Raw genomic sequence first — 22,482 nt, forward strand, 5'->3', positions numbered from 1 at the left:
TAAGACACATTCAAGGTAGCATGTGGGTAATGGCTGCTCCTTGCAAGTCCTGAGACATGCATGGGCAGGTGACTTGCCCATGTGATTCCAAATCTCCATTTTGTGACTGGATTCTACACAGGGTGAGGAGGGAGGTCTCCACCCACAAGAGAGAGTCTATTTAAATCCCTGGGAGACCCCTCCATGTTGTCTTCAGCTGGCTAAAGAAGGAGCCTCTCCATCCCTGCACCTAGGATACTTAAAGGAAACTGGAACAAAGGACAGTAACTTCAGAGTGTGTGTGTGATTGCTGGACCCAGGCTAAAAGGAGATTAGCCTGTAAAAGGGAGCATTCTGGAACTGGTGAGGATCTTATCTGTATCTAGTTTGATTAGACACAGATTTGCGCATTTTATTTTATTTTGCTTGGTGACTTACTTTGTTCTATCTGTTACTTCCTGGAACCACTTAAATCCTACTTTCTGTATTCAATAAAATCACTTTGTACTTATTAGTTAACTCAGAGTCTGTATTAATACCTGGGGGAGCAAACAGCTGTGCATCTCTCTCTATCAGTGTTATAGAGGGCAAACAATTTATGAGTTTACCCTGTGTAGGCTTTATACAGGGTAAAAGAGATTTATTTGGGTTTAGCCCCCATTGGGAGTTGGGTATCTGGGTGTTAGAGACAAGCACACTTCTGTGAGCTGTTTTCAGGTAAACCTGCAGCTTTGGGGCAGGTAATTCAGACTCTGGGTCTTTGTTGAAGTAGACAAGAGTGTCTACAATTTAACAACTTGTAGCAAGAAGGAAAAGATTCCTGAGCTTGTTCCAGGCCAGGGAAAGGAGATTGCTTCTAACCGGTTATCTAGAAAGTCTATAAGTTCGCCTGAAAGGGGATTGTGTAGAAATCCGCCTGTTGGGCCTGAGGTGATTCTGAATGTAAGTGAGTAACAGCCAGAAATTTTCTGTTGTGAATGGATCCACTGACTTTCCTTTTGAAAGATCCAGTGTGGGCAGCTTTGAAAAGGTCTCAGATGAAGTAGAAGCTGTTAAGAAAGTTGAGTAGCCCTATAACCACGTGGTTGTGTGTGGCCAGCGTGTTGGGAAGACAGTGGAGTTGGAACAGGACTGTCTCCATGCTGAATCTGTGAGTGAGCAGTCTGTGCTTCAGGGGCTGAGGACAGATTTGGTTACTGATGTTTCAGAGCTAAACGGTTTTATGGCTGAAGGCTTGAGGATGCAGGAGAGAGCCAGCAAACGCTCCCCCTCAGACCCTCTGGATTTGTGTGGGATCTTTGTAAGACAGAAGATGGGTATTCACCCACGAAAGCTCATGCTGCAAAACGTCTGTTAGTCTATACAGGGAAGGGCTTTTTCACTTGTACAGATTCCACCGGAGAAAGAGCTGACCCATGGTTTGGCATAAGGGACCTCATAAAATCAAGCTCACATCAATGTAACCCCCCCCTCTTCCATATATACAACAGACACACACCCTCCTCGAAATCTCGGCATAGCCCCCCCCCCGCCTCCCTCAGCCTCAGATCAAGGTCACTTCTCTTGGGAAAAACCCAGCTCTCCTGCCTTAACGAGATAATTGTGCCCTGCACCACAGTTAAAAACTCATAGGCTGCTTCCCTAGGGATTGCTAAGGAGCCTCCCTAATGAAAAGCAGCCACTGAGAGAGGAAAAATGAGTTTTTCTTCTCTAAAAATAAAAAAAAGAAAGAAAGAAAGGAAGGAGCAAGCTTTGAAAAGTGAGGCAGGGGCTTGTTATTAGTGTCTGGTGCGGGGCTGCAGTCAGGACAATGAGAGAAGAGATTAATTATTTTTTTTCTTTCTTTTGCTGTATCTGTGCCCATCGCGATTCTTCCTCAGGGCCGTGGGTGAGCGTGTTTTTGAAGGCACGTGTGGGTACAGCTGTGTGACCTGTATTGGCATCCAAACTCCTAGCTCAGAGGTGGGCAAATTCCGGACCGCGAGCCACATCTGGCCTGGGGGGGCCATCCTGCCCAGCCCCTCCCCGGCTGTCCTTCCTCCCCCGCAGCCTCAGCTTGCTGTGCTGGCAGCGCGGCATCCTGGCTGGCTCCGGGGCTGGGCGGCGCGGGGCAGGGGCAGCTTTACAAGTGAACACAGGGTGCCCTGGCCAAGGCCCCCCAACCACAGGGGGACCCAGGGCCGGGCACTCGGGCAGCTCAGCACTGGCTGCACTGAAATCAGATGCAGGCGGGCGGTGCAGATGGCGGGAGCGCAGGGACCGCAGGCGGAGGACTCGGGGAGCACTGGGAGGCCACGCAGCCGGCCAGAGAGAAGCGGCCCTTTGAGGGGGAAACCCCCGATTCTCTCTGGCTGTGCGGCTGCCCCTGCTCCTGTTGAGTCTCCGCCCGTGTTTGCGGGGCCACTTTCCGAAAGGGGCTGGGTGGGGGAAGATGGATAAGGGGTAGGGTCCTGGAAGGGGGCGGTCAGGGGCAGGGGGTCCTGGAAGGGGGTGGTCAGGGGGTGGGGGGGTGTGGATGGAGGGGGGTCGGTAGGGGACAAGGGGCAGAGGGGTTGGATGGGTTTGGAGCTTCTTGGGGGGGCAGTCAGGGGGCAGGAAGTGGGAGGGGGTGGATAAGGGGTGGGGGGCAGGCTGTTTGGGAGGGGGCACAGTCTTCCCTACCTGGCCCTCCATACTGTTTTGCAACCCCAATGTGGCCCTTGGGCCAAAAAGTTTGCCCACCCCTGGTCTATAAGGTGCCACAGGATTCTTTGCTGCTCCTGTAAGACAGAGTCCAGCCTTGGAATTGGTAGCAGCTAAGGAGTTAAAAGCTAGTGTCTGTGTTGATGTAAATTACCTGGCTGGCAGGGAGAAGAAAGACTTGCTAATAGCTGTTAGCACAGAGAGCCCACCCCATCAGCCCGTGACTTCTGTTAGGCAACAGCAGATCCAATCCACGGTTGTTCTAACCAAGTTTTACCTTGAGTTTGTAAAGAGATTCAATCATGTTATTGATAGCTGCAGTGAGACAGACCCAAGGATGGGGAGCTCTTGGGATGCAGTCAGTGATGTTTGTGTCATCCCTTCCTGCATCAATTTTGTGTTGGGGGTGTGACGTTATTGATGTAAACTGGGACCATATAGAACATGGTTTGCAACCCAGGTCCTGTAGTGGCACCAAATCTTATGTAAAGGCTGTCATATAAGGTGTCTAAGACCAGGTTATGGGTTGCTGGTTATGATTATGCTGTCTGTGTGCATGTGTCATTTTGTAGTTGAAGTTATGAGTATTGGCTCTATAGTGTCTGTATTTTGTATTTGTGCTCTGCTTCTGGGTGACACCCGCAGACAAGTTGGTGTCAGCTCTGCCTAGCCTGCTTGATGGCCCATTAAGGACTATCAGCTACACAACTGACCCATGGAGAGGAGGCAGACACACCTTAACGTGTTCTACTTTGCTACAAGCTGATGCGAATAATAATAGGAGATTGTTACCAATCTCCTAGAATGGACCTTGAAAGGCCCTGCCTTCACTAGCAGGACCAATTTTTGCCCCAGATCCCTAAGTGGCCCCTCACAGCCCTGGGTTTAGCAGGCCAATGCTCAAACCATTGAGCTATCCCTCCCCCCAACTCTGAACACAGGACTGACTGACCCATCCCAGTGGGGGATGTTCCAGAGACTTGATTTAAACATGCAGTTTACTCCATCACTGCTACAAGCCTGAACTAAGGACTTTGCCATCACTGTATGTAATTGATTCCATGTAACTAATTCTAGCTCTCATCTCTACCTTTTTCCCTTCATGAATAAACCTTTAGATTTTAGATCTAGAGGATTGGCAACAGCGTGATTTGTGGGTAAGATCTGATGTGTATATTGACCTGGGTCTGGGGCTTGATTCTTTGGAATCGAGAGAACCTTTTTCTTGTATTGGGGTGTTGGTTTTTTATAACCAGTCATCCCCAGGAGGAGTGGCACTGGTGGTGATACTGGGAGACTGGAGTGTCTAAGGAAATTGCTTGTGTGACTTCTGGTTGCCAGTGGGGTGAAACCAAAGTCCTTTTTGTCTGGCTGGTTTGGTTTGCCTTAGAGGTGGAGAAACCCCAGCCTAGGGCTGTGACTGCCCTGTTTGAGCAATTGGTCCTGAAATGGCACCTCAGTTGGGTCCCGCCAGAACCACATCGTCACACAGGGATCTGGATTTTTCACATCCCAGAGTGACATAGCTATACAACAGTAAATTCTAGTGTAGACCAGGCCTAAATAATCCTTGTTCTTTCCTTATTTTAGCTGCCGATCTGACTCCATTTACATGATCTTCACTATGTTAGTTGTCGGATTGTTAATTTAATTATTTAGATAACTCCAAGGAAGTTTTGAAATGTTGCAACATACAGTAATAATCACATCTGTTGTTATTTGTATTAGAAATTGATCTGATTAGACTGAGAACACCAGAACGTTGGCGAAGTTCCAGTCCCAATCTAACTAACATTGCGACTCTGATGTATTTCTAATTCACATCAGATCCTGTTTTGAATTTATTAAAAATAATTTCTAACTATGATGGCTGAAGGAAAGTACCGTATAATGGCATAGTTTGGGCATAATTCTGCCAAGACTGTTGGCCTCTACAAAGTTTTTGTGGGCATGGAATGAGGGATTTTATGATCGGCTCTTTTATTTGGAAAATGGTTGTCTCTCTTCAGTGGCTTGACTTAATTCTGTTTATGACAGCAGGGGGAAATATTTGTTTAAAGTTTAATCCGTACAAAGGTAGGAGTTCAATATAGTCATTATTTAATATCTCTCTCTCCTATCTCCTTATATTTTCTCCTTTCCTGAACTGAAGGATCCCAGGCTCCCGCGAACACATTCACATCAGATCAGCCAGAAGGCACGAAGCTGCAGGAAGGTCGGAGACCAGCTTCAATCCGGGATAGGCACATTGCTGAGCGAAGTGAAAGTTACTTTCCTCTTCTCGAAGGCGCCATGGCCGCAAGAGGGGGGATACAGGAGCTGCAGGAGGCTGTTATCTGTTCCGTTTGCCTGGCTTATTTTAACGACCCGGTGATTCTCAAGTGTGGACACAACTTCTGCCGATCCTGCATCACTCAGTACTGCCAGGAGTCCGAAACCTCCCCCCCGTATCCCTGCCCTCAGTGCAGGGAACCCTTCCGGGCAGGGGAGTTCCAGCCCAACGGGGTGCTGAGAAACGTGGTGGAAATAGCCAAAAAAATCCCAGCGCCAAGCAGGGAGAGAGCGTGTGAAAAACATGAGGCGCTTTTGCACCGTTTCTGTGAAGTGGATCAAACCCCGATCTGCCTGGTGTGCAGAGAGTCCCGCAGCCACAGAGACCACCCCGTGCTTCCTGTCGAGGAGGTGGCCCAGGATTACCAGGTACGAATTAGTCCTGTTTGCATGTGGGCCGCATCCCAGGCCAGACAGGCTGGAACAATCAGACCAGCCATCTGAGAATAGAAACCCAGCAAGGTCCTAAAACGAGCTTCCTACAATCACAAGGGAGAGAAACAAGGGATTTCATACAGGAAGATGTTGAGGAGACATGTTTTTAAGACCTGCTCTGTATATAGTTTTGGTACTGATCTGTGCTGGGGAGGGGGGAGATTTTTTTTTTTTTAAACAAAAGACTTATGTCAGCAACCCCCCGGCCCCCCCCGCGTGCAGTGTGGATACAAGTTGTGCTGGTATAAAGGTGCCTGATACCAGGAACGCCTGTTCCCCTTTCCATACAGGACTAGGCGATACACCGTTATAGAGGTGTAACTACACCCACGCCAGCAGGGCTGTACGGCTGTAATAGCACCAGGATGTATAGAGCAGGGTATGACTTGTGCACCCTAGAGCGAGGGCATCCCCTGTGCAGGGAAAAATCCATGGGGGGGGCAGGAACTCCACCTGTTCCAGCTCACACAGTTTCCTTTTACTCCTTGCAGGGTGGGGGCAGCAGGGTTTGCTTGTCATACAGGATGGACAATGGCTGGGGGCCTGGCCCATTCCAGCAGATGGCTTGAAATCTGCGGCGGCAGGGGCAGGGCGCCCATATTTTCAAAATGAAGATCCAGGGTCCTGTTATCCGGGGGGGAAGGAGGGGGAGGGTCAGGGAGGAGAACCCGCCGGCTTCGGGAACTGGGGAAGAATTATGTCCGTTCCTTGCCGTCTTTTCCTCCTCAGCCAAGCAACACCCCCCTTGCTCCCTCTGGTCCCCCTCCATAGTAAAACCCGAGCCACGTTAAATACCTTTTCTAGCCTGGAGTCTTGAGAATCTCACTGATGTACCGTAATCACTGTGGTTGCAGGGCTCAAGCAGCTCGGCTGCCCTTTCTGGGTAGGGGGTGGGGGGGTAAAGAAGAATTAAAGCTGCCACATGCCCCCAGTTTCTGTGTGTCACTGGGTTAGATCTGTTTGGACGGTGTCCCAGTGACTCCTCTCACTGACTCTCCCCGACATTCTCCGGCAATCCCAGTGCTTAGTGGGGGGGTCAGGAATGATTATGCGTAGGGGGAGGGGGGAAGATTATTTCTCAGGCCCACTTAGAAATGCCAAGGCCGGTGATATATACAAACGTGCCCTGGCTGACAATGTGGTTCGGAGACTGCTCAGAAAAGTCAGCAGCGAGCATGAGCGGAGTGTGAACACCTGTGCAGTGAGGAAGTGAAGCCTCCGTCCAGCCCGTCCTTAGCTCAGTTTCCCTGTTCGGGAGGCCTAGATTCACAGTATTTACTTAGGTGCCTAAACCCCAGTTGGAGCCTCCACTGCAGATTGCAAAACTCCTGCTGAGCCCTGGAGGTGCCTAAACTCCCTCGGCGTCTGTGTTTTCAGTAACTAGTTCCCTCAGCACCTGTGTTTCTGCTTCTGGCCCTGCTCACTGCTGCCTCGCTCTAGGCAGCTAGGTGCCCGCCTCCCACCTGAGCCCCAGGGAAGATCAGTGTTAGGGCACCGAACTCCTGTGTGGGGCCTGGCCTGGTAGGCGGCCTGAGGCCCTTCAGGTGAGTTCACACACACAAAGCTCTCCCTTTAGCCCAGTGTTTAGAGCACTCACCAGGGACATGGGAGGCCACGGGTTCAAGTCCCTCTTCCACCTGGTGAGGAGAAGGGATTGGAACAGGGACCTGCCACCTCTCTATGGGATATTCCTGCCATCATTCCTGTTGATGCTGTTCCACTGGGGATAAATACTGAATCATTTGTGGGAGAGAGAGAGACCGTGAGCGTGAGGACTGTACAGTCATGTGGCTAGAGCACTCGCCCATTTTATTATGTATGTAACCCCCAAGGAGATTCCTGGAGCTCTGTCTGCTGGCAGCTCAGGGAGGAGGAGCCAAGGCAACCTCAGAGTCTGCCCAGCAACCAATAGGGAGTGGCATGCCCCTCCCAGGGAGCTGAGGAGAGGGAGAAGCCATTTTGAGGGGAGGCTGGAGCCAGCCAGGGCAAAGGCCAAACAGGCTTTGAGGGGAGCTGGTGAGTCCCAGGCCTGCAGGCAGGTTCCCCCTGAGAACTGGCCTCTAGGGACCTGACACCAGATCCCCCAGCTGGGTTTTCCTTCCTCACGGCTGATTCCCAATTGTTATGTTTGCTGAGAAATTTCCCCAGCCAGGCTGGGTTCGCCTCCAGCTCCCCTGGTGAGACCAGTCCCCACATGGTCAGCGCTGCTAGTCCAGGGCTGCTGCCTGCCTGAGGAGGATCCCTGCCAGCGGACAGCAGCCCCTGGAATCGTCCAGCGTCATCCTCAACCCTGAAGATCATTTGTGGAGTTCGTGAGTGCCTTGTCTTTAGTTAGTTAGTCAGGGTATTTGTTTTGGGAACCCTCTACTCCCTGAACTGTGTCCTCAAGCCAGGGAGTGAGGGTTTGAGGATTCTATAATTTACCGCTTATTACACCTGTGGAGGGATTCACCACCTCCTCCCACTTGTGGGTCTTTTGGGCTGTACTGAACCCAGTCAGCCGCACTGCTACACCTCTGCAGAGAATTGTATAGGTCATCAAGGGCCCCAGCAAGGTACGCGTACCAACAGGACACTAGTTTTGCATTTGTTACATCCAGACACGGGTATTTTAAGTGTGGGCACCGGTGACCCTAAAAATAGTGTTTCCCCTGTTATGTTGTATTGTTGCCTGTTTAATATAATTGTTGTGTTGAATATATTTTTATGTGTTGTGTTATTTCTTGGAAGTCTCCAACTATCTGGCAAATAAGTGGGGATTCCTCTGTAGTTAGAATTTTCCGCCCAAGCTGCCCTGGTGACTCTGCCAGGAAGGAGCGAGGGGGGTGGAGGCACCGCCAACTAATTTAATAACCAAAAAAGATTCACCCTACTGAGTGGGTGGCGGGATCCAAAAGAACCCAGACCTGTCCATCAGAACCTGTAAGTAGATTGCCAGTAAAGGAGGTAATCAGGTGGAGAGGGGCGCTACATGTATTTAATATTCTTGAAAATGTAAATAAATGGGGGGAACCCTCCAAAGGCAACCGAAACTAAACCAGTTTTTCTTTTGTTAGGAACAAATTCAGAGACATTTGGAGAGTTTGAAAAAAGAGAGAGACGAGATTCTGTTGTGTAAATCGAGTGGGGAAAAAACAAGCCAGGAACTGCTGGTAGGTGCCGTTCTTACTCAGAGGCAAATGTGCACTGGGACGTTATTGATACTCTGCTTAGTCTAAGGGAAGAAGAACAGTGAGCAACATCTTCCCTTCCATGGAAGATTATTGCTTATTTATTCTCATTGTAAAGAAAAACTGTTCTGCTTTAATTGAGTGTAAACAGGAAAATGGATCATTAAGGAAAGAGTTTTAATAATCTAAATATTTCCATTGATAATGTGAATGTAACTTGTTTAGCTAACAGTAGTTTCTCCTTTAGTCTTTCAGCTAGAGCTGGTCGAAATTTTTCATATCACAAAAATGTCCTGTAGGAAAATGGGATTTAGTAGAAAACACTTTTCCCCCCCCTGGGAAACTGTCTTTTGCCAATAAATAAATAAAAACAAATCAGTTTTTTGACAGGAAATTTCAGACTGAACAAAATGTTTAGTTTCATTTCAAATTGAAGTTTTCGTTTTGCTTTTAAAAAGCTGAAATTTTTTCAAAATTTCAAATGTTTTTTATTCCTTTTGTTTCCCCATTTACTCCTTTTTACCACTGATACAATCACATGAATAATTTCCAGGTTTTTTCTCCAGTTTTTCCTTTTTCTTTTTGACAATTTTTCTAAAATGGAGGAACTTCTGAAGAGTTCCAGACAGAATGGAATAAAAGGAAACAATGGGGTGGTGGAAATAGGCATTATTTTATTAGCTTTTAGAAAAAAGGGGAAACAGAAATGTGAATTTTTTCAATTTATTTCATGATATTTTACAAACAAATTAAAAGTCCCATTTTGAACACTGAAAAATTGCAAAAAAAATTTTGAAATGTAAAAATTTTTGCAAATTCCTCCCCCGGTTTTTGGCTTTACTGTCAACAGACAGAACTGTTGGCATATGAGCCTGTTTGTGAACCTGAGAGAGAATTTTGGGTTTGACTTGTGATACTCTGACATCCTCACTAATGTGTGTGAAGAACAAAGGACAAAGACACGGTGTGTGGCTTCTGCCTGGCTGGCTGGGTTTGTTAGTATAATGGGAACGGATATGAACAGATAAAGTGTTACAGGGTAGGTGGGAGTGTAACATATGAGGACACACACTGGAAGGCTGCCTGGCTGCTCTCTCAAGCCAAGGTCAAGCACAACCTTACTCCTCATCCCTCCCATGGGGCACAGAAGAGGTGGGATGAGGACCCCAGACTCCCGACCCTCCAGAATGGAACAGGACCATAAGTTGTAAGGGGTGTGACTAGGGGCGCGCACTGCAGGTATATGTGGACCTGCTAAGAAGGGGGAACGGGGACACAGGCAAGGCTCTGCGGCGTCACAGCCAGGAAAGGGGACACGGGGTAAAGGCTCTGTGGCCTCAGAACCAGGAAGGGCGATACGGGGTGAAGAGCTCTGGATATGCTGGCGTGTGGAGCTCTGGATATCCTTGCTTGGAACTAACCCCAGGAAGCGTCGCAGTGTCTGCACTTTGGACTTTTGGTCTCCTGCTTTCTGGCTGCGAGACAAGAACCAGGGGAGGGTTAAGGGAAACCCTCGAACAATAACCACAACAGAATAGTGCGGGCAGCCGCTATAGAAATCTGCTGCCCCGGGGAAGACTGGTCACTTAACACCTGACCAAACCCCACTGAAGTCATTGGAAAGACTCCTGTTGATTGTGGTGAGCTTTGGAACAGACCCTAGCGATAGCGCTGCTGGACGTTGTCTTGAAGAAGATCTGGGTTCTAGATATGATGTAAGTTTCTTGCTCCTGGGGTACCGGGCGCTAGAGAGCTCCAGAAAGAGCATGACTTGGTGGGCTTCTGTCCAGTTCACATGCACGTTTCTAAGTGCCCTGCAAACTCAGATCTGAACCTGCAAACAGGTGTCTTGCCAGCCACCCAGTTTGTGCTCAGAATCCCTGTGTGGATTAAAATTGGAGATTTATGATGTGACCAAATGTTTGTATCCTAAACTGTGCGTTCAGAACTCGTCAGAGCAATTGTTGGGGCTCTGATTTTGAAGCCAGTTTTAGAAACACGGCCCTATTCATCTAGGTGTATTTTGTGGGGAGAATCTCTTCCCCAGTTCAAGTCTAGCGCTTCCAAGTTTGGGTTCTACTGTTTGCTCCCCAGAAGTAATCCTTGCCTGTCCCGTTCTGGATCCCACACCTGCTGTCCTTCCTGTTATTTGAAGGATCTGGTTTTCTAGACATCACTTATATCAGAATATCCTAATAATGCAAGATAGATTCATATTCTAACCACCAGGTAGGGTTCTTCAGAATTCATTGGAAAATCATCTGTCTGCTGAGCACAGAGTATGTTTTCCATAAAATATCAGGAGTTAAATTCTACGGGGTTGCAATGACATGCTCCCATGTGCATACATAAGGCTTTACAAAATGTCCCATAACTCACTCCGTGTTCCTGTCCTTGACCCATGACTTCTGTTTGTATCTCATCATTTCAGAAACAGCTAAAAACTGGGAGGCAAAAGATTGTGGCTGAATTTCAGCAACTGCACCAGTTTCTGGAGGAACAAGAGCGACTCCTGCTGGCCCAGCTGGAAGAGCTGAATAAGGAAATTGAAAAGAGGAGGGATGAATATGTTGCCAAACTATCTGAGGCACTATTCTCTTTCAGTTCCCTGATCAGTGAGATGGAGCAGAAGTTCCAGCTGCCGGCGAGTGAATTCCTGCAGGTGAGACGGTGTTAGAAACACCCCAGAACCTTTCTCAGGGAAAGAAAGTCTCCTGACCCTTCACTTTTGCAGTGTAGGAGTGTGTGACATTCCCCTGGTGTTATCTGGACCTGTGATCTGCTAGGTCACTCCAGTCCTCGACTCTGGGATCCAGCCTTACCCTGCTCCGCTGTGAGACCCCCACTCCTGGGCTGTTCACGCACAGCTTCTGGCATGTAAGCTGCCCCCAGCTACGTGACGGAGCACTTTTGGCCAGCCGCTGCTTGGATTGTGCAACCGAATGACACTAGCCAATATCTCTGGTCCCAGACACAACCCTAGGAACCTCCGTCTTGCAGTGTCCAGTTAAACTCGCTGTTCTCCCTGTCTCAGAATGCAAGAACAAAGAGAAATTCAATAAAATTACAAGGTGATAAATTAAAAAACTGATCCATTGAACACTTTTTTTCACACATCACGTAATTAGACTGTGGAACTCATTGCCACTGGATGTTGTTGAGACCAAGCATTTAGAAAAACTCAAAAAGTGAGAGGATATTTCTGTGGATAACCAGAGTGATATTAAACCTCATACTTCATTGCTTCAGCCAGTTGCTTAAAGAGAAGGATGAGAATGTGGGGGCAGATTCTTACACCTTCCTCTGAAGCATCTGGCACTGTCCACCTTTGGAGACTGAATAGTGATTAGATGGACATGCGGTCTGAGCCAGTCTGACATTGCCTGTGTTCCAAACGCTAACGTCAAATGCTAACGCCAAAAGATTAAAGATGGAACCAGTCTTTAATTAGGGAAATAGCTAAGATTGAGGCTAAGATTCCATTTAAAGCCTGATTTTGCCACTTTTCCTACATATCACAAAAAGGGAAAATATTGGCCTTAAAACTGAGGTCTGAGGCTGTGGTGATTTTCTCTGCCAGAACTGAAGTTAGACAGGGAAGCTGTTCGTTACTTATGGTAGCCTGGACGTGTAAGTAGTCGTTAGAATTCCAAAAGCCGCCTGATGATTTTATTTTTCAAAAAATGCGTCTAACTAGGAAAAAAAAAAAGAAAAAAAGGCAAGAAATAGAACGTAGCTTCCTGGACGTCTCTAGCTGATATCTAGGGTCAAATTCTCTGTTGCGACCAGTATCTGCTGTGGGCAGCATTCTTCACTCCTCAGGTGTCCTGTATTGAACCTGGGATGTAGGATGGTGATTGGCCCTGTGTTACTCTGTACCCCACACCCACTGCTCTCACCCAGCCCCACCTTCCTGTGGGTGTCAAGAAGCCCACAGGACAGGCCCTCAGAGTGTTTGTGGGCGAGTGGGGACAGAGTTTACAGCATGGGGGCAGCACAGCATGGGGGCATCCCTCCCTCTGGCCCCACTGGAGTCTGCAGGAGGGGATCTTCCCCACACCTGTGAGTGTTAGGCAGATCCTTGTTCAGCACATCACAAGAATGAGCCTTTGATTCCATGTGCCGGGTGGTTATGCAAATGTCACTACACAGAGAGCCCGTGTGCCTCCGTATAGAAACTTCCTGGGCCCAGCTCCTGCAGTCAGAGCACTTCCCCGAAAGAGCAAAGGCAACACATTGAATGTTTTTCTTTGCATTAATAAATAACCAATAATTTCTCTTTGAACGTCAAACTGTGAAGACCAAGTGAGTCCCCTGCAGAGCAGGAGGGATCCTTAGTGTGAGAGCTGGGACTGAATTTCCTTTTCTCTCTCCCCTCTAGGACATCAAAGGCACCTTGAGCAGGTAGGTGGGTCCTTCTCACTCTCCCTTTCACTTCCCAGGGCAGGGAAGGGATTTTGGACATGAGACCTGGCTCCCCACGGCCCAGCAGTGCAGAGTGTGGGGCTGGTTCCCAATGTCCCCCCGTTACATCTAATCTCGGGGCTGTTGTCATTGTGACCAGACTCCAGAATAGAGCAGCCTGAGAAAAGAGTGATTGACCTACAGACAGGGGTGTTATTTGTAGTGTGGCTGGTGGAACGGAGACCTCAGGGGACTGGGGATGGAGAATGAGTTTTTTATTGTGGGATGCTGTCCCAGGTTGCTGTATTCACCACAGGGCAGGTGCTGCCCCCTCCTGGCTGCTCTGGGGATTAGCTCTTCCAGGGCCAACCCCTCCCCTTGGGTCTCCCCCCCCCCCCCCCTTGTCTCTCTCACTCTGCAGCCTCATCTCTCCCCCCAGAAGCTGCAGCTTCCTCTGCGTGACTCAGCCCCCAGCCAGGTCACTGGATGGTTCCCCTGCTGGGGGGCAGAGTCTCGCTGGCCCCACTGCCCAGGCAATGCCGCTCCAGCCGGGGCTGGGTGGGGAACTCGAGCCGCCCACTGCTCCAGGCTCCAGCCCAGGGACCCTGCCACATGCCGGCAACGTCTGCTCCCTCCCTGGGCTGCTCCCCACTCCCCTCCCACAGGCCTTCGTCTCCCCCCTGCTCTCTGACGGGGGTTAGACCAGGTGACCCTGGCAGCCCCCTCTGGCCCTGTGAGTCTAACACTCCCTCCCCCAGGGCCGGCTCCCAGCAGGCTGTTCTCTGCCTGGGTCCCTCCTGCCCTTTCGAGTGCACAGGGGGGCTGCAGACTCCTCCCTGCAGCCATTTCTGCTGCCACCTGCCTGGCTTTGCACGAGCCCAGCCCCCACCTGCTCAGCTGAGGTTCATCGTCCAACCAGGGGTCACTGCTCTGGCCTGAACCCCCCATGTGTGGCCTGTCTCCCCAATCTCCTCGTTCTCTGCTTCCTTCACCCTTTCCGGGGGTTGATGTGGGGTGAGCACCCAGCACAGGTGTATTAACAGGAGTGTCAGTGTAAGACACAGGAGGACGTTGTTCCCCCCTTCTTGCCACGGGGAGGCCTCAGTCTGTTCTCCCCATGATGGTTGTCACGGAGTGAGGGGGAGTCAGGGCCCTGCACCCACCACTTTCTGCGATTCCCCGTGACTCTCACCCAGCCAGTAGAACGGAAGGTTTATTGGGCGACAGGAACACGGCCCCAAACAGAGCTTGAAGGTACAACCAGGACCCCTCAGTCAAGTCCTTCTGTGGGGCAGGCAGCTTAGACCCCAGTCCTGGGGCTCCCTCCGTTTCCCCAGCCAGCTCTAAACTGAACCCCGCTCCCGCCGTCTCCCCCAGCCTCCCCCCAGCTCCTCCTCCAGCCTTTGGCCCGTTTCCTGGGCAGAAGGTGTCACCTGGCCCCAACCCCCCTCCTGGGCTCTCATGTTACATGCGCAGGTGTCTTCCCTCAAGGAAAGTCTCCCATCCCCAGTGCAGACAGCCCCCGTAAAACTCCCCTGCAACATTCCCAGGTCAATGCTCCCCAGTCCCTGCTGCGTCACATCGGCATTTATACCCCACACTCAAGTGCCAGGGATCTCTCAGGACAAGGCATTTTCACCAGCCCTCACATCAGATTTGTGGGTCTTCTCTGTGCTGTCTCCACTTTTTCAACGTCCATTTTAAAATGGGGACACCAGAACTGGATGCAGTTTTCCAGTATCGGTCTCACCAAAACGAAGGGGAAACTTGTAGTGTCCAAGCTGGGATTGGACCTGTTCCTGGGGCAACAGAGAATTTAACCTCCAGAGTCTGCTGAGCTACAGCCATTCGCTAGAATAAAATACATGTTAGTAAAACACAAACATGAATGAACTCCACAGCGAGTAACACTGGGTTGTTCTTCAGATGCGAGAGGGAGACGTTTCAGAACCCAGTGGCCTTTTCTTCTGACCTGAAATGGAGAATCTGGGAATCTTCTCAAAGAAACGCATCTCTGGAGACCAGAATGAAGGAATTCAAAGGTAATAACCAGTCACCTGGGGGATTTTCTCACCTATGTTACACTGATAACTGACAGAGCTGGGGAAATCTCTTAGGGACAATGATTGTGGATGGAGATAGTCAGCTAATCATTTGGAAGCTATGAATTCCCTACCCAGCTCTCAGTACGGCCCACGCACACTGGGTTAGGGGCCTGCATTCGGACCCCCTGGGGGTTTCCTTTCCTAGCAGCTATGAACATTAACCTGAGCTTGAGCTTCCTGCTGAATTCACTGTTTCTGGAGTATGTTTGTTTGGATTGTTTGTCTGCAAGGCCTCCGGTGTCACCACAGTCCCTCTCTTGCTTCAGAGCAGGGCTGGGGAACCTTTTTTCTATCACGGGCCATTGACCCACATTAAAAATCAGTCCCTGACCACTCACCCGCAGGGGGACAAAGAGGGGGTGTGGAGGCTCGGGGCTCCCCCCCCGCAGCAGGCCGAGCTGGCGTGCGTGGCTCCAGCTGCGCAGGCATTGTAGAGGCATTGGCGCTGGAAGAACTTTTACAGTGGGGGAGCTGAAAGCCAGTGGTCCCCAAACATTTTACCTGGCACCCCCCTTACCCCGTTTGTGCCCCCTATCCCCAGAGCGGGGGCCAAGACTGGGCCATGGCCCCAGGAGGGGGGGGGGCAGGATGGGGTAAGGGGGCTCAGGCTGGGACCACACCTGGGGGCTGGGGCAGAGTCCTGGGTGCGGGGCCAGCAGATGGGAACCCCCCGCGTTCCTAGTTCCTGCAGCTCTTCGCAGAGGTAGGTTCCCCACCCCTGCTTTAGAGATTCTCCACCTTTTATCCTCCTGAGCTGCAGAGAATGAGACCCCCAAAGGATGAGCCAGTTTTACTGAGTACTAATGATTGAACGCTAATCAGTGACACAGTGTCTGTGTGTTGGTCTGTCTGTGAATGATATGTTGGTTTCAGAGGGTTTCTCTACACAGCAATTAAACACCTGTGGCTGGCCTGTGTCCGCTGACTCCGGCTCACGAGGTTCAGGCTCCGGCTGGAGCCTGGCTCTGCGACCCTCTCCCGTCACAGGGTCCCAGAGCCCAGGCCTCTGCCCAAGCCCCAGCATCTACCCCACAATGAAACAGCCCCAGTGCCCCAGCCCTGCGAGCCCAAGTCAGCTGTCATGGGCCAGCCACAGGTGTGTAACTGCTGGTAAAACATCTCTGGGTCTGTCATGTAACCTTAGGTCATGTCCTTAGTTTTTAATGTTTGGGGTTATTTTATAGTGATGTGTGTAACGGTTTGTATTGGTCTGAATTGTACTTAACCTCCTTCACTAGAACTTCAAAAAGTTCGTTTTCTTTTCATTTTGCTTTTGTGTTAGAACATTAACAATGTGAATATATCCCTAAACACGACAACCTGACATTTCATCTCTTTCCCCCATTTCTTCCTCTAGACTCACTGTCGTCTAGACAGCGATTTGACAAAGGTAAATTTCTCCTATCAAAGGGGGAGTGAAAACTTTCCTATGAATTATGGGGGCTCATTGGCAGCACCATAGTTCAGGTTTGTGTCAATTTTGCATTTGACAGGAGCTGAGCAACATATTCTTGGTGGCTGCCCGGATCTTTCCTAAAAACAGAAAAGTCGATTCTTTTCTCTCTAAGAATTTAGAATTTGTAACTAGCGGTTGGGTTACCCAGGTGGGCTGGGGTAAGGGAGAGGGGGCGAGCAGTGGATCTCCGCAGAGAGCTAAGAGTTTAAAAATGAGCCTTTTGGAAAGTCAGAGAGGAACATCTCACCTCATTCTCAGAACTCTTTATGCGCATACATCACATCCCCTGGCCATATTATTAGTATTAGCAAATGTACAAGTGGGCAGATGGGGGTTTGAGAGCTTCTGCAGCAGGAGCCAAAATCCCCTTCTCCAGGACATGCGGGGGAGTGGGCAGCACTGACTGTCACATGCGCAGCCCTGGGGAGGGGCCAGGGGGGTTCAAACATCAGGAGACTGAGCTAAAACCCACAACAGAATCCTTTAAAATGTCCTGATTGCTGGGCCCTGTGATCTGCTGGGAGCCTCCTGTGCTGCCAGGGTCTCTGGTCACGTCTGTGGGGAGAGGTGGGGGCAGGTGGGGAAAGGTTCCAGGGCCTGACTGTCAGGCCCGTTCGTGCTGCTCTGTCAGAGCAAAGGGGCCTTGATGTGCCTGGAAACAGACCCCAGAAAATAGCTCCGGTGCAAGGGAGCCCCCCCCCCCCCCGTCCGTGTGAAGTTGGCACAGGGGCTCCACAGCAACTCTGCCCCCAGCCGTTATTGTAGCAGTGGGCTGGGGCCATGCTGGGGGCCAGGGCCGGCCCTAGGGGGGTCCAGGGCGGAAGTGACGGATTTGTCTCTTCTGGGACCGACCGCGCCAGCCAATAGCACCAGCCCGCGGGGCCCCCCAAAGCGCAGGGCCCAGCGCGGTTGCCCCGATTCGCCCTCCCCAGGGGACGGCTCTGCTGGGGGCACAGACAGGAGGCATCACACTCTGGCTGCTCTCTGCTTCGCAGCCCTGAGGCCCCTGGAGCGAGGGGCCAGGCAGACTGAAGGAAGGACAAAGGTGGTTTAAAACCAGCTCCCTCTGCCCCCCCTCGTCTTCCCCCCCAGCACAAGGATGGAATCGCTGAGACTCAGACTCGGGGTCTGGGGCCTGGCTCAGCCGAGCTGATCTTTTCGCTCTGTCCCTGAACTGGCTCTGTCAGGGTGTGAATCCCCCTGGCCCATGGCTGAGATCTCAGCGCTGCTCCCCGTGCAGAGCTGGGTAAATCCGGGAGGGGGGAGGTTGCCTGGTTCCCTCCCCAGCTGGGGCAGGTTCTGTCACTGACACGATCAGACCCTGCCCCAGGGCTGAGCTCTGCCCCTCACGCTCTGATTCTCTCTCTGCAGCGAACGTGACTCTGGATCCACACACGGCCCATCCCCGACTCATCCTGTCTGCGGATCAGAGAAGTGTGAGATGGGGAGTCACGCGGCAGGATCTGCCCAACAACCCTGAGAGATTTGACACTGTGCCCTGTGTGCTGGGCTGTGAGGGATTCACCTCGGGCCGACACTACTGGGAGGTGGAGGTGGAGGTGGGGAGTGGGGGAGTCTGTGATGTGGGGGTGGCCAGAGAGTCTGTGAGCAGGAAGGGAGAGATCAGCCCTAACCCTGAGCAGGGGATCTGGGCTGTGCGGTGCTGGGAGGATCAGTACTGGGCTCTCACGTCCTCTGTGCAGAGCTTCCCCTTGTCCCCGAGCTGGGCACCCTGCAGGATCCGGGTGTATCTGGACTATGAACAGGGGCGGGTGTCGTTTTTCGATGCTGGTACCGGGGACCCGATTGTCACTTTCCCGCCCGCCTCTTTCGCCGGGGAGAGAATCCACCCGTTCTTCCTCTGTGCTGTTGGGAGTGTGTGGCTCCTCTAGCCCCCACCCTCCTTATCTCTATGGCCTGGAGGACTCAGCCTCCCCCCTTGCACAGACATGGCTGAAGGGGGGTGACGCTCTACTCGTAACTCTATGGCTGTGGAGGTCTGTGGGAGGCTCTAGGCTGGCTCTCTGTGCTCCTGGGAGGCCAACTCGGGGGGTGTCCCACTGAGGAAGGAGGGAGTCCCCCTGTGGGAGAGACCCCTCAACTGGGGGGGGGAACAGGGGGGCAGGCCTGGCTGAAGGGGCTGGGGGTGGGTCTGGAGGGGACAGCCCAGAGGGCAAACCAGGCGCCAGGCGGGAGAGGTTCCCAGGAGACCAGGGGCAGGTGTCGCAGGGGAAGCAGAGCTGGGCAGGGAGGACCCAGCTGCACAGACAACGTCCTGCCCCTTGGCTTGGGGCGCACAGAGGCTGGGGACCCGTCGGGCCCCCCAGGGTTCCCCCAATCAGAGCCCAGGACTGGAGCCCTCTGCTCCCCTCCAGCGGCTCTTCCAGCTGCGTTAGCAGGACACTGGGTGACGAGCTCCTAAGCGCCCGGGGGCAGCGTTTGAGTCTCGCCAACTGTTGAGAACAGGCCACTTCCACCTTAATTGAATTGGCTCGTTAGCACTGACCCCCCACTCGGTCCGGCAGCTCCCCTCTGTGCACGTGCTGTGTGTTTATACCTCCCCCCTGTATGTTCCACTCCCTGCAGCCGATGAAGGGGGTTTAGCCCACGAAAGCTTCTGCCCAATAAACGTGTTGGTCTCTAAGGTGCCACAAGGACTCCGCGCTGTTTTTCCTGGGACACACTAACACGGCGACCGCTCTGAAACCCTCTGAGATCTGTGGTTCCTGACACAAGGGAGGATCGGACACTGATCTGTGGGCCAGGGGGTGGGGGTGCGGGCTGTAGGAGGAAGTTTGGTGGTGGGAGGGGGTATGTGGGGAAGGGGTGTGTGCAGGCGCTGGGAGGGAGTTTGAGGGCTGGTGGGTGGGATGGGGTGCAGGCTCTGGGAGGGGGCATGTGGGGTGGGGGTGCAGGCTCTGGGAGGGAGTTTGGAGGTGGGAGGGGGTATGTGGGGTGGGGGTGCAGGCTCTGGGAGGGAGTTTGGGGGTGGGAGGGGGTATGTGGGGTGGGGGTGCAGGCTCTGGGAGGGAGTTTGGGGGTGGGAGGGGGTATGTGGGGTGGGGGTGCAGGCTCTGGGAGGGGGTTGGGGGGGCAGCGCTTACCTGGGGCTCCAAGGCGGGGCAGGGGGCCTCCATGTGCTGCTGCCCCCAGGCACAGCCCTGCAGCTTCCCACTGGGTGCAGGGGCACTCGGGCTGCCTCATCCTGGGGCCTCAGGGAGGGGCCGGCAGACGCGTGGAGCTGGGGCTTCTGGGGGGGGAGAGAGCGCTGGGGGGGCAGCGGGTGGGGCCACTTGGCCCCGAAACTGCTGGAGCCCCACGGGCCACACTGGGGAGGCTCGCGGGCTGTGGATGGAATTTGAGCCCCCTGCAGTAGAACATGATGTTGGGGGGGGGGGGGCGACGGGACGAAGAGGGAATGCAGGCTGGCCCCACTGATTAGGTGCCACTGACATGGGCCCTGGAGCAGAGGTGGAAGAAGTGATGGGAGAAATAGGGAGAAGGTGAGGGGGGTTGGGGAGTTCGGGGTGTCCCAGCCCCAGGCTAGGCCGGACAAGAGCAGGCTGCGGGGGGCGCAGGCTTTGCAGGGGGTGCGAGTTGCTGGCGTTTTGGGGCATGGGGGGGATGTGGCTACGTGGGAGTGATCTGATGGATAAAGCTCAGCAAGCCACAGTTAACAGAAATCTGGCAGCCCAGAGCCCTCTGACTCCCGGCCGCGGCGGGGATTTAAAGGGCTCTAGGCTCCCCGGCTGCCGGTAGGGGCGGCTCTAGGATTTGCGCCCCGCTGAGGGGGCGCTTTGGCGGTTTCCTGTCTGCGGCTCAGGGGACCTCCCGCAGGCATGCCTGTGGGAGGTCCTCCCGGGCCATCTGCCGCCCTCCCGCAGGATGCCGCCCCAAGCAGGCGCTTGGCGCGCTGGTGTCTGGAGCCGGCCCTGTGCCCCTCACAGCGGATCACCAGCCGGGCGTTCTTCTGCAGGCAGCCGACCTCCCGGCTGAATGTCAGCAGCGCGTGGTCCAGACACTCCTCCATGGGGCGAGAAAGGCCACCCAGGGACACCAACCGATTCCGCACCTTGGCGATGTTCTCCACGCGCAGCACCTCCGGGCGGGTGGAAATCAAGGCACAGGGATCCATCATCGGTCCCTCGTGCTGGTCCCAGGTGCCGGTGGAGAACGGGAGTGGATGGAGGCTTGGTAACTAACACACTAGCTCTGAAAGTGGGAGAGGAAACAGGTCATGGGGTCTGAGATCTCCCTTTGAGGCACAGCTGAGATGAGTGTGTGGAGGACTCAGCCTCGTTGGGGGAATGGAGCCGGTAGAAAATGAAACGTTGGGTCTGATTTCAGTTACACTGGAGCAATTCCACTGGCTTCTGGATTTACACCAGAGTCACTGAGATCCGAATCTGGCCCTGATCTCCATCCCTAGGACTCCTGAGTTCTAACCTGTCTCTGGAAGACCAGGGGGGTCTGGTGGGTTGGAGCAGGGAAGGATGGGGGAGCTGGGAGCCAGGACTCCTGGGTCCTGTTAGGGTTTGTCTACAGCTGAGGCCCAATTTGAATTAAGTCCGGGTGCAAACGTGAAACGCAGTTGCTCTTCCTGACTCCGCCTAAGCCGCTGTCCCTGCAGAATCGCTCCACGGTTCCACAAGCCCTTTTCTCCTCCCCTGCCCAGACGGGCGACAGAGACCAGGAGGAGTCTGTTACCCTTGACTAAGGGCGACCAGGGGAGTGCGGGGGGGCTTGGCTACACCCTGAGGGATTTAGAAACAGCAACCTCCTGGCCAGAGACACAGGGAGGCGGGGGCCTCGTCCATTTCTCTGGCTCTGCCTGTCCTGGTACATTAGGCACTGGGAGGGCGGGTAAAGGTGGCATCTCAGGGCAACGGCGGAGCTGGGCACAGGGTTGGGGGTCTCCTCACTCCAGAACCACAGCCCCTGCTAGCCCAGCCCTGCCAGTGCCCCTCACTCCCGACCCACAGCTCCCTGCTAGCCCAGCCCTGCCCCCCCAGCCCTGCCAGTGCCCCTCACTCCCGACCCACAGCCCCCTGCATGCCCAGCCCTGCCCCCCCAGCTCTGCCGGTGCCCCTCACTCCCGACCTGCAGCCCCATGCAGAGCTAGGCTAGGCTAGCAGGCAGCTGGGGGTCGGGAGTGGGGGGCACTGGCAGAGCTGGGGGGGGGGCTGGGCTGGCAGGGGCTGCGGGTCGGGAGTGAGGGGCTCCGGCAGGGCTGGGGTAGCCCTGGGCCGGAGGGGGTCGGGGGTCAGAAGCTGGGGACGGAGCCTCCCGGCCTTACGGCTGCTCCTGTGTCCAGCGGAGTCTGAGTGGGGGAATCGGGGTCCCTGTGAGATGATTCCTCCGGAGCAGGGACTGAACCCGGCCCCCTGCGTCCAGCCCGTTTCCTCCTCGCGCGGTGACCTGGCGCCCGGCCCTGGCAGCGGCCCAGCTCTCACCGCAGATCCGGGGCTGCCCCGTCCCAGCCCGGGGGCCGGGCCCAGGCTCCCTCCCCTGGGATCTGTGTCCGGAGGGGCTGGGCTGGGGGGACGGTCACAGCCGGGGGCTGCTGGGGCGGGTCAGCCCCGTGTGGAGCCAGCCCAGGCCCCCCCCTCCCCAGCAGCGCTGAGCGCCGGTGACACGCGGCGATGGTTTGATGCACAAAGGAGCCGCTGACCCGGCGGGAACGAGCCCCGGGCGGCACCGGCCCGAGCAGCGCCCGGCCCCGGCGCGCGGGGCACAGGGGGGCCGGGGGGGGCTCAACCCCAGAGGCAGCTGCGTTTGCTCCGGGACCCACCGAAGGGGCCGGGAGCCCCCGAGCACCGGGGCTGCTGAGCCGGCCGGGCCGGGACCGGAACTGCCCGGCCGGGCCCTGGGCTGAGCCGGCGGGAGAAGCCGGGAGCCGAGGGGGGAGGGGCTGGAGCCA

At 53.8% G+C, this 22,482-nt stretch overlaps 1 protein-coding gene across 2 annotated transcripts; it reads left to right on the top strand.

Moving 5' to 3' along the window:
- The first annotated feature begins 301 nt into the window (after window positions 1-301).
- On the top strand, window positions 302-19,211 carry LOC123345579 (tripartite motif-containing protein 10-like). Of its 2 annotated transcripts, XM_044982558.1 has the most exons (8): window positions 302-342; window positions 4,814-5,361; window positions 8,484-8,579; window positions 11,029-11,259; window positions 12,979-13,001; window positions 14,928-15,043; window positions 16,464-16,496; window positions 17,934-19,211. In XM_044982558.1, exons 2-8 carry the CDS (start codon window positions 4,954-4,956, stop codon window positions 18,452-18,454), a joined length of 1,428 nt encoding a protein of 475 aa, XP_044838493.1. In that variant the 5' UTR covers window positions 302-342; window positions 4,814-4,953; the 3' UTR covers window positions 18,455-19,211. The 2 variants fall into 2 exon arrangements, with proteins under 2 accessions (XP_044838493.1, XP_044838494.1); XM_044982559.1 differs by lacking the exon at window positions 302-342 and having other exon boundaries at window positions 4,524-5,361.
- The last annotated feature ends 3,271 nt before the right edge of the window (window positions 19,212-22,482 follow it).

The sequence above is a fragment of the Mauremys mutica genome, chromosome 12 (assembly GCF_020497125.1).
Source record: "Mauremys mutica isolate MM-2020 ecotype Southern chromosome 12, ASM2049712v1, whole genome shotgun sequence".
Taxonomy (NCBI): domain Eukaryota; kingdom Metazoa; phylum Chordata; order Testudines; family Geoemydidae; genus Mauremys; species Mauremys mutica.